Source organism: Osmerus mordax, chromosome 4, assembly GCF_038355195.1.
Source record: "Osmerus mordax isolate fOsmMor3 chromosome 4, fOsmMor3.pri, whole genome shotgun sequence".
NCBI lineage: Eukaryota > Metazoa > Chordata > Actinopteri > Osmeriformes > Osmeridae > Osmerus > Osmerus mordax.
The window spans coordinates 279,410-290,171 of NC_090053.1; the positions used below are offsets into that span (position 1 = coordinate 279,410).

At 43.6% G+C, this 10,762-nt stretch overlaps 2 protein-coding genes across 2 annotated transcripts; both read right to left on the minus strand.

Annotated features, from left to right (window-relative positions):
- Window positions 1-530: 530 nt before the first annotated feature.
- kxd1 (KxDL motif containing 1) lies at window positions 531-3,262 on the minus strand. Its single transcript, XM_067235018.1, has 5 exons — window positions 2,237-3,262; window positions 1,707-1,811; window positions 1,414-1,566; window positions 1,270-1,316; window positions 531-1,128 (listed from the first exon to the last, which is right to left on the minus strand). Exons 2-5 carry the CDS (start codon window positions 1,799-1,801, stop codon window positions 881-883), a joined length of 543 nt encoding a protein of 180 aa, XP_067091119.1. The 5' UTR covers window positions 1,802-1,811; window positions 2,237-3,262; the 3' UTR covers window positions 531-880.
- Window positions 3,263-4,663: 1,401 nt separating this feature from the next.
- Window positions 4,664-9,896, minus strand: LOC136942022 (SIN3-HDAC complex-associated factor-like). The gene is made up of 6 exons (XM_067234752.1): window positions 9,785-9,896; window positions 7,774-7,901; window positions 7,494-7,593; window positions 7,293-7,416; window positions 7,030-7,177; window positions 4,664-6,785 (listed from the first exon to the last, which is right to left on the minus strand). Exons 2-6 carry the CDS (start codon window positions 7,899-7,901, stop codon window positions 6,356-6,358), a joined length of 930 nt encoding a protein of 309 aa, XP_067090853.1. The 5' UTR covers window positions 9,785-9,896; the 3' UTR covers window positions 4,664-6,355.
- Between the last annotated feature and the right edge of the window lie 866 nt (window positions 9,897-10,762).

The following is a 10,762-nucleotide window of genomic DNA, read 5'->3' on the forward strand; positions in this document are numbered from 1 at the left end:
TCCTAGATCTCTACTCCGCAGGGACAGAGTCTAGATCAGGTCCTAGATCTCTACTCCGCAGGGACAGAGTCTAGATCAGGTCCTAGATCTCTACTCTGCAGGGACAGAGTCTAGATCAGGTCCTAGATCTCTACTCCGCAGGGACAGTCTAGATCAGGTCCTAGATCTCTACTCCGCAGGGACAGAGTCTAGATCAGGTCCTAGATCTCTACTCTGCAGGGACAGAGTCTAGATCAGGTCCTAGATCTCTACTCCGCAGGGACAGAGTCTAGATCAGGTCCTAGATCTCTACTCCGCAGGGACAGAGTCTAGATCAGGTCCTAGATCTCTACTCCGCAGGGACAGAGTCTAGATCAGGTCCTAGATCTCTACTCCGCAGGGACAGAGTCTAGATCAGGTCCTAGATCTCTACTCCGCAGGGACAGAGTCTAGATCAGGTCCTAGATCTCTACTCCGCAGGGACAGTCTAGATCAGGTCCTAGATCTCTACTCCGCAGGGACAGAGTCTAGATCAGGTTCTAGATCTCTACTCCGCAGGGACAGAGTCTAGATCAGGTCCTAGATCTCTACTCCGCAGGGACAGAGTCTAGATCAGGTCCTAGATCTCTACTCCGCAGGGACAGAGTCTAGATCAGGTCCTAGATCTCTACTCCGCAGGGACAGTCTAGATCAGGTCCTAGATCTCTACTCCGCAGGGACAGTCTAGATCAGGTCCTAGATCTCTACTCCGCAGGGACAGAGTCTAGATCAGGTCCTAGATCTCTACTCTGCAGGGACAGAGTCTAGATCAGGTCCTAGATCTCTACTCCGCAGGGACAGTCTAGATCAGGTCCTAGATCTCTACTCCGCAGGGACAGAGTCTAGATCAGGTCCTAGATCTCTACTCCGCAGGGACAGAGTCTGGGCCCTCGTCCCGCAGCCCTGCCGCAGGCCAGTCGGAGGTGGGTGTGTCTTGGGGCTCTGAGAGGTCTTCGGAGCAGCGGCTGATGGCGGGCGACACAAGGCCTGGGCTCGTGTCACATGACTCAGTGCTCTGCTCTGAGGTGGCGGCTGTTGTCGTGGCAACGCTGGGTGGGATCAGGCAGAGGTCATCATCGTCATCCTCCAGGGTAGGGGACTCATGGACATCTGTGAGGAGCCAGAGTGATGAAGCACTGTATCTCAGCAACCTGCATAGACTACTACTACTACCACCAATAATAACAACAATATATTGTAACCTAAAGGTGGGGTGTAACTTGATGCATGGTAGGGAAAACTAATACTCACTGCTGAATGCCTCAGGGTACTGTTTGGCAATCTTTCCCTTCAGTGTCCTTGGGGATAACACACTATGCGTATTAGAGGAGAGCAGTTTGGAGAAGAGAGGAATAGAGAGGGACATGGATAGGATGATTGTGACCTGCAATGCACCTGATCCTTCTGAAGATGCTGTCCAGGTCCTTCTTCATCTCCACCAGGGTCCTTGTGTGGATGAGGAAGTGTTCATTCACCTGCTGCAGACGCACGTTGGAAAGTCCATTGAAGTTTATCAGCATCTCGTTCGTTTTCTCAAAGCGGTCCAACCTACAATGAGACCCAACCGTCAATATATACCCAGTATTGTTTACAATGACTTAAAGCATGCAGAGCTGGGCATTTTTGACCAACTCATGTTGGAAATGATCACGTTTCGCTGGCGTTTCAGGCACGTTCTGGTCGCTTACATGTGTCTCTGGGCTTGGATAATGGCGTTAACGTCCTCCGAGTTGACCATGCTCAGCATCCTGTTACAGAACATCCCTGAAGCAGTGGGCTCCATGCTGGCTTTTCTACAGCGAAGACGACAACAACATTGACTCTATATACACTAGAGATATGTTTACAAAACGCTGCAGTCTGTTTCTAACTTGAGCTCTACTGCAGGTTGCGTCATTAGTAGACTATAGTCTACTAATAGCCTAGCTAACAGGGGTCCATTGACAATTATTCTTTGTCCGCGTCACCTGACACGACCACGACAGCTAAATGATTATACTGACTTCATCTGTACATTGTCACTCAACGCATACGTGTTACTAATAACGAGATTCATGTAGTCTAACTCTTACTAAACTACTAGTACCAAGCAGGGTGGTAGCCCATCTGATCTCTGATACCCTACTAGCCTAGATCAGCGCTAAAAGCTAAAGCTAGCTACCGTACCGTGGCGTCCTACTGTCTGATTTCTAATCAAGTTAGCAGGGTAGCTACTTACGGTTGAAGTGTCACTTGTGCTATATGTTAATATGAGTGTTCTATTTTATTTATAGACTTTTCTACAATCTTATTTCAATTACTGAAGTGCTTACATCCTTCTGCTTCCGTATTATGTACAGTATCACGTGATTTTGACTCCAGTGGTGTTCAAATGGGGACCTTCCGTGGGCATCACACATCTGTGTGTGTGTACAAATTAGAATGGGCTCCCACTATCAACTCAAGAACCGGGCACTCTTTTTATTATCCAACGGAATCCAGTGCCGCAATTGACGTTGTTTGGATAAGCATTTCGATAGCTTATTTAAAAAAGAACTTGCCGCCAGTCAGTTTGACTTGCTCTCTTCGCTCTGGACTCAGCCATCTTGAGTTGAATGAGCAGCACCAGAGAATGTCTAATATAGGCTTAAACAGCCTCTGGCTGCGCTAGCTCTCGCGAGCCGAAACGATATTCATAAAGCGAACAGGCAGCTGACATGAACAATATTATTTATCCTTTGTCAGTGTGAAACAGAAAATGGACTACACAAAGTCACAACGGTTTAGCCTAGAAAGACATCAGGCCTTGGCCTCGAGACGAGGAGCGAGGGCTTGGCATTACATTAAGGTGTAGCCTACCTGAAAATGTCTAATAAGGGGAGAACTAGCCTACTAGCCTGGTCCTAACCATACCCTCATACATTTTATTTGTACAGAGGGTCTGGGATCGCTCCATTGACAAGCGTTAACTTCCTTGAAGGCGGGTACTCTGTTGAAGTTTAAAACTAGGATCTAGGATCTGCCCAGAGCCACTCTAATCTGCCATAACCAATCGCTAGCATTCGCCTTAGCCAACTCCTTCACCACGGAGCTAGCTGCCGTAGCTGGAAAATCAAACTTTTCCCGAACCCCGTGGGGAGGAGGGCCACAACATTATGACCACCAACAAAACTCAGCAAGGATTGTTCTTGCTCCGGCTTTAATTTATGGATATTCGGCAGCGTTGCCACAACCGCAGTATAGCTTCGCTCGCATCTTTCTCCACCGCCATTACTGAACTACAACTCAAACTAGTGCACGACATCAACGTCATCGTTCTCAGCCACTCCCTCTGTTCGCTGATTGGACCTACAAAAAATCTGTTTCTGAAAACCGACTGATGCACTGAAATCCCAGACCTAGTAGAGAAGCAAAATCCCAATTGAGCGGAAGTACGTAGGAGGGCAGAGCCAGGCTAGAGAACTGCCACTCTCGGAAAACTTTCGGCTTCTGAACTGGTTGCAGTTCCACTCTAGTTCCATATGAGGGCGCTAACGGGCGAGTGCAGAATGAATGGAGGTCTATGGAGCTTATACCCCTCAAAATCCACTTTTCTCAGGATATAATTTTGTGTCTAGTAATTTGAGTGTTGCATTCGAAAAGGGAGGCAAAGAAAATACACACTGCTGGGTGTGTATTTTTTTAAATAAAAAAATTAAAGTAGCTTTTTTGTTCTAAAAAGCCTTTTAAAATGTCAATGACGTCATACAATCAGTATTCATTAGCAGAATGCTAGCATGGGCAACAACGACCAGTGGCGAAAATCTGCTATCAATTTTGGGGGAGACAATTATATGACATTTTCTCAAGAGCAATTCATGAGGGGGACACCAAAATTACTGCTGTAACACATAGCCTACATTTTAATATGTTAAATGTATATTATTAATATTATTTACATTTCCTTATGTTTACAGTGATTTATTGGGGGGGGGGGAATCATATTTTTCCCAGGATGTGGGGGTCGTGTTCCGGGGGGGACACCCCCCTGGGATTTCCGCCTATGACAACGACTCACCCTGTAAGAAATCGAAAGGACATAAGTACTCGTTAATTCAACTTTCGACCTATAATCCATTTTGAACTTGCAAAAACTACAATCAAATCTGAGATTTCTCAACGACAATCAGGCGAAAGAGACACATTTAGCCGTCTAGATTCCCATTCTTTTTGCACTCGTCCGCGATCACCCCCAGTGTAAATCTGGTGGAACTGCAACCAAATTCGGTACAATGGGACTTATGGAGTGGACCAGAGCCATAAAAAATAAATCTTTTTCTATGGCTCTGGAGTGGACAGGCTCTCCGTAGACGGGCTCTGGGTGTACACAAAGGGCAACTTCCGGGCCTGAAAAATGCCAATGCGGAAGTGGCGTAAAGTGCAATACCGCCGATGATCGCCAGCGGCTGCCTCCATAAAACTCTGGCTCCGATTGACAAAAATAGCAAACTTCTCACCTCAAATACTAAGTCAAAAGAAAATTGTCCACAATTCATCATGGTGTCATTAGCTAGATTCTCTTCTTCTTATCAGTGAAGATAAGTGGTCCATCTGAAAATAATTTGATACTACGTCCATCTTTTATATACAGTCTACGGACGAAGACGAACATATGCACAACTGAAACTCACAAAAGACACTTTTATTTAAGAAAAAAAAAAAAGACATTATGTATGAAAAAAATACAAAATGTATTACGTAGCCTACTAGCTTATCTTACAAAATGCAAATGCATAGCTACAATACATGCATGTACTAAAGCTACATTTAACTATTCCATTGAATAATTCATATGGATAATAGCATCACAAGGATTAGGAAACATTGAAGTAAAGTCTGATCTTTTGACGGATCACTGACATCCTCATTTAACAGGCTGGGCGTGTTCACATGATAAATTCAACTGAAGCTATAACAATAAGTTACACAACTGAAGGAGCAGAAAATAAATAACAATGTTGCAGAAATACTGAGAGAGCATAAGTGAAGGCATGACTGAAGAATGTTTGCTTGAAAATTACATTCAATCTAATTCACTGAAATACAAAATTGTTTATAAAAAATCCATAACAGGCTATTTAACCAACTAAGAAGCAATCAGTTAAACGGCAAAGATTCTGAGATACAAATAAATATAAAATAAATAAGAGAAAAAACTAACTTCTTCAAGGAAATGATCCACCCTGTGTATTTACAAAATCCTTCCACATCTCCTCTTGTATGGATGAGTTAAATAAAACATAATATGCCATTGTAGTGTTATTTTCTTTCTGTCCGGCAGGCCTATCATAACATACACAGAAAATTACAGACTAAGTGCAAAATCTTTCAACCGTCCATAGAAACTGTATTGATTTGAAATGGGTGAATTTAAGTGTGCTTTGGCTTCTGTTTGATAACTTAGTATATAGTGACACCCTTGCAGTGCTCTTTGTGAAGAGACAATGATTGAACATTTCACACTGAAGCTATTACATATTTTTACAAAATTATGAATGTAAAGTTGCTGAGTGCACATTCATTATTATGCATGTGTACCAACAAAAACCTCTATTGAAATTTGAAGCACTTATATAATATGAAAACGTGAAAAGGTTCTTTCACAGTTTTAAGCTCAGAGAGAAGGAAGTCTGGAGAGAAACAGCAAGGTTGAGTTATGTGTTTTAAGCTGTTTTGCTGTGTTTGTGGAACTGAACATTTTTTTCATTTTTCTTTCTTTAAAAAAATACTTTGTAGTTTCAGAGTCGTGGAGTCTGATAGGTAAAAGACCAATATACAAAAAGACATTTCCTATTAAGGCCATGCAACAGATTCAATTCATGCTTCTGAGGGGATAGTTTACCCTCGATGAGAAGGCCTTTTCATCGTTCATGCAAAATATACCATACTGTATGTGAGGCTCATAGACGTGTTATTGCTTATCCTGCCAACATACTGACTACTAGTGTTGCCTGTCACTCCACATTAAGGCTGGTAAAATTGTTGGTGCTGTGAATAGGCCTTGCTTGTTTAAACTGGGACCAAAATACAAATATATACAGGTCATTAGAATTATGTACAAGATAGATAAATATATGCTGTAAGTGAAATGTAAAAGTATAAAACGTAAAAATAAAATACAGCTGTATATTTCCAACCAATGACAAGTCCAGCATTTTCATACTAAGGGGAACACCTTGAGGGCTGTGATGAACATGTAGGGTATTAAATACAACAACCATAGAGGGGAGAAAGGACTCCATATGGCTCATCAGTTCACAAGTTACAAAACACAAACAAACAGAAAGAGCACTAATAAAACACACACAAAACTCCCAAACTATTTCAGCTGCCCATCTCCAGGACCCCTCCACTGCTCCTGCTGCTTTATGGTCTGGAGCGTTGCCATGGTGACCTGTTCCTGAGTGAAGAGGTCCTGCTGAGGCTGCTCCTTCTCCTCTGGAAGCTCCTCCCCTCTCAGCCCCTCCCCTCTCAGCTCCTCCCCTCTCAGCTCCTCCTCAACCGGCTCCTCCAGCACCTGGAGCTTCTCTCTTCCCACCTCCTCCTCCTCCTCCTCAACCTGTTCCTCCAGCACCTCCCCTTCCTCCCCCACCTCTTCCTCCTCCTCCTCTTCATCATAGCCATCCTCCTCCTCAGCCTCCTGCTGCTGCTCCTGCTGCTTTCTACGGCAGCAGGGTTTAAAGAGGTGGGGGTCGATCAGCACCTCCCCAAAGCGGCCCTTGTAGATGATCCCACAGCACACCCTCTGCCTGAGGAAGACATCATGGTTTAGGACACATCTGTGCTGGACTGGCATGAGATCAATTAATAATTAAGAGCCTATATTTCTTTACTAGGTGTGTGAATCTGGTTCCATAGAGCACTACAAACAATACTGTGATTGTTGAGTAAAATAGAATATACTATGATTTAATGATGCCCAGGAAAAATCTGCACTGTTGACAAGCAATCAAAAATGTATACCCAATACAAACAATCCACTATAAGCCCCACCTCTTCCAGTATGTGAGGTCCAGGAACGAGAAGACGGGTGAGCGGCTGGAGCCAGGAGAGAGCTCAGCGTCTGAGCCTTCGTCAGACGGGCTGTAGCTGGGGGACTGGGCCGGGGACATGCTGGATGTGGTGCTGTGGGCATCAGAGTCTGGGCAATGCAGAACACAGGCATGGGTACTGTTAGGTGTGGTAAGGGCTGTATCATTTCAACCCTAATCTGAATGGAGATGCTTTGTGTGGTCATGTGACAAGAGGAAACTCACTGATTCTCTTCAACTCTTTCTGCAGCCGGCTGATCTGGCTTGGCCTCGCACGCTTGGACAGAGGCTTGATCTTCTTTGGTCTGGAGGACAGCTTCAGACTGGGCCCACCTCGTGCATCAACCACCTGCAGGGGAGCAGAGTTATCAGTATTCCCTCCTTCTCAGGTGATATGCCAGTTTCAGTGTCCTGAGAGGTGCCTACATGATTCCAGTTCTTCTTGGACCCAGTGGGCAGTTTCTTCCATCGCTTCACCAGTAGAACACAGGCGTTACAAATCTCTCCAGTCCGAGTTTCGCACAGTCTTCAGGGGATGAGCAAATGCATGGTTTGGTCAGTTTAGTGAAATAAAGTGCTTGTGATACTGAGAAAGATAGTAGAAAAAGAAAACCAAAATTGAACCCAGAAATCTTAGTGCACTGCATCTATGAACACATTATCCCAAACACATCACTACAACAACCACAAAAGCTGTGTGTCTCACCCAAAGCAGCTCGTGAAGTCCTTTTCGTACCGCTTACTGTCGGTAAAGCGCGAGCTGGAAGACTTGGCGCGGCAGATGCAACAGCCGTCTAAACTCCTGTACATCTTCGGCTTGTGAAAGCCAAACATCTTTAAAAAGCGCACGGACACATACTAAATCATCTGAAGGAGTGGTGGATGGTGGGGGGTAAATTACATTCTAGAAAAGTATTTGAGCAGTAAACAAATATTTTATCATCCGCACACAACATTACGCCTCAAATAGGCTACTGATGAAATTCGGCATTTAGCGGTGCTTTGACCCAAATGAGGGAACTAGGTCAGCTGTCTGCGTGTCAGACAGATCATGTCATCCCGCTGCGCTCAGATTGTCACCCAAATTCTGCACGATCCAACAACATAGCAGAATTATTGTTTGAGCTCCTATAGGCTCATTTTAAATGAATAAATAATATGTAGGCTATGCATAAAATAACGTCTGGATACAGCCGAAAGAGCCAACACGTGGGGCTGAACAAAAGGCTGATTTAAAATGTTTATTTTATTTAACATTTCTAACTTTAACATTTTTAACTGTTCTAGATTCACTATCACATAGGCTTAATGCTGTCAAACTTAACAATTTTGTAACGCCCAAAGTAGGCGTCTAAATCTATAGAAGAATCATGCGGCAAAACCGTGTGCCGCGCCCCCAAGACTGTTTTGCCAACTCGGCGGCTGTCGGTCTCCTGACACAGAATGCAGTGCCACAACCACACACTGTAGCCGTAAAAATACAGTATGTGACGTAGCTCAACATGGCAACACACTTCAAAGGCCAGGGGGACGAGGGAGGGGGTGTAGGCTAAGCTGAGGCGGCGGGCAATATTTTTATGAATCCGTTCGAAATTAAAAGTTACAAAAAAGCTTGAGGAGGAAACCGTTTTTGTATACATACAAGAATATGTTAGATTTCGAAAAAAAAGTAGGCTATGTTTGTGGTGAATAGTAGCCTAAGCCTTTCTAACCAGTAGACTACAGCAGACGGAGCATCGACAAGTTCACCGCCCACTTTGGCGAGGAAGCATGGCAAACTAGCAGCCTCATGCGCACCCATTTTATGTAGTGCCCGTTCAGGTCAGAATTCATCGGCCCTCTGTGCTCACCTGAACTTCATTCTGATAAATACACTAGTTAGGTCAAAATTGTCCACTGAACGGTATTCTTTACGGATTTGGGCAAAATCGGTCTTCGAATCGTCGTGTAATGTTATCTTAACCCTTTGTTGTTCAAGTGATGCCGCGTCACTGCGCAGTCCATTTTTAACCCCAAACACGCACTAAGTTCAAAGATTCGCGTTTAAACTTGCCCTGTGCTGGTCTGATGGTGTCTTTGTATGTATTTCGGTCCGTCTATCGTTACATTTATTTTATGTGTCCATATGACAGGAATCCTTTGCCTGCTTGTGCAAATACTCTACAGCCATGGGTGGGCGTGTGAGGTAGGCTAACTTGATAGCCATTTCTATCAGGATAAAGTCAAGGACTGCAGACAAACGTTCAAACACAAAAACATAAGGCATAGAGCCTATGTGGATCTGAATATATAATAACAAACTAAACGGAACAGTCGAACCCACTTAATCTCTCTGTAAAAAATGTGCCAAATCCTTAAGTGTCAAAGCAGTTTGTATTATCAAACACATTTGCATTGCCTACGTTAGGATGCAGGCGCGGGACCCTTGTTTGCTTCCACCCTACAGAAGTCAACCAACACTGTTTCACAGATTTACTTTCGCAAGTCGAAAGTAATAGGGTATAATTGAAAACCATTTTTAAATTAAAGGACATTTGTATTCAGATGTGAAGCGGGTAATTCTCACATGAAGATTTAATTGTTATCTCAAGCAGTCAACTCGGGTCTTGTTTTGTATGATGGAATTGAAACCAGACACCTCAGGCTATAGAACAGCCTACTTGTATTTAAAAAGGCACACTACTTGCTGAGACAAAATAAATATGTTGTATGCTTACCTTGATGCAAGTCGGGCGTAGTTGATACAAAGTAATAACCTTTGAAATGCGTTGTAACGGTGTAACTAGTCTCCGGATAGCACAGCATCAGTTCGCGACCACTCTCTTGTTGACGTCTCGATGCCTACAAGACTGGATAGTTGTAGACCCTACTACGCACGCGCACCATACACGCCTCCATTTTCTGATTTTCTTCAATCAAACCAATTTACATAAAGGCGTGACGTTTCACTGCGTCTGCACTCTGCTAGCCTTATAAGGATGGGAACATTGCGCGGGAATGGGGGGCTTGGCTCCAGTTGCTAGGGCACATTGGAGAATGTAAGCGAAGAGGCGGAGCCTGTCGTTTTACTATGGAACGCCAGATGGCTTGCATGGAGCGACCCAGCAAGGGATGCGCATTGTTAAACGAATTTGTAGAATTTGTAGAGTCACCATGATCAACAAACGTGTCAAATCCACAATAAACCTTTAACCATGTCTACTGGTATCTCATAACCCTAACCCTACTGGTGTCTCATACAGGCCAGGCCATTAGCTTAGACACCTGGTTGTTCTTCTATAGCAGTTGTCACCATGATGTTCTCATAAGTATAAATAAATATCCTTCACACATTTTACTATATACTTTAATTAACACATTGTTAATACAGAGAATAACAGATTATTTATCTGAACCTAATCTACATTCAGATAGCAACAATAACGCCAACACCAAAAAAACAAATGATGATGATGATAATAATAAATAATATGTTTGGTCAGTGTGCTGAATGTCAAGCAGGGGAGAGTGCTTGCAAGGCAGTTCAGGAGACAATTTATTATCTTGATTAAAACAGTTAAACCAGAGATTAGTAGAATTTCATCACAATAACTATTTTGTTTTTCAACCAGCTATGAATTAATTGTGGCTCATCAAACATAGTTATGGAGAGAACAGGACACAGGCCTGGATATGGTGAAACAGTATGATAAATG

Excerpts from the sequence above, each read along its gene's own strand:
- kxd1 (XM_067235018.1), bottom strand. The coding sequence starts at position 1,801 with ATGGAGCCCACTGCTTCAGGGATGTTCTGTAACAGGATGCTGAGCATG. Across the intron at positions 1,317-1,413 it reads AGCATCTTCAGAAGGATCAG|GACACTGAAGGGAAAGATTG; the intron begins GTGCATTGCAGG and ends GTTATCCCCAAG. Across the intron at positions 1,129-1,269 it reads GTACCCTGAGGCATTCAGCA|ATGTCCATGAGTCCCCTACC; the intron begins GTGAGTATTAGT and ends GGCTCCTCACAG.
- LOC136942022 (XM_067234752.1), bottom strand. The coding sequence starts at position 7,901 with ATGTTTGGCTTTCACAAGCCGAAGATGTACAGGAGTTTAGACGGCTGT. Across the intron at positions 7,417-7,493 it reads CCAAGAAGAACTGGAATCAT|GTGGTTGATGCACGAGGTGG; the intron begins GTAGGCACCTCT and ends GCTCCCCTGCAG. Across the intron at positions 6,786-7,029 it reads GACCTCACATACTGGAAGAG|GCAGAGGGTGTGCTGTGGGA; the intron begins GTGGGGCTTATA and ends TGTCTTCCTCAG.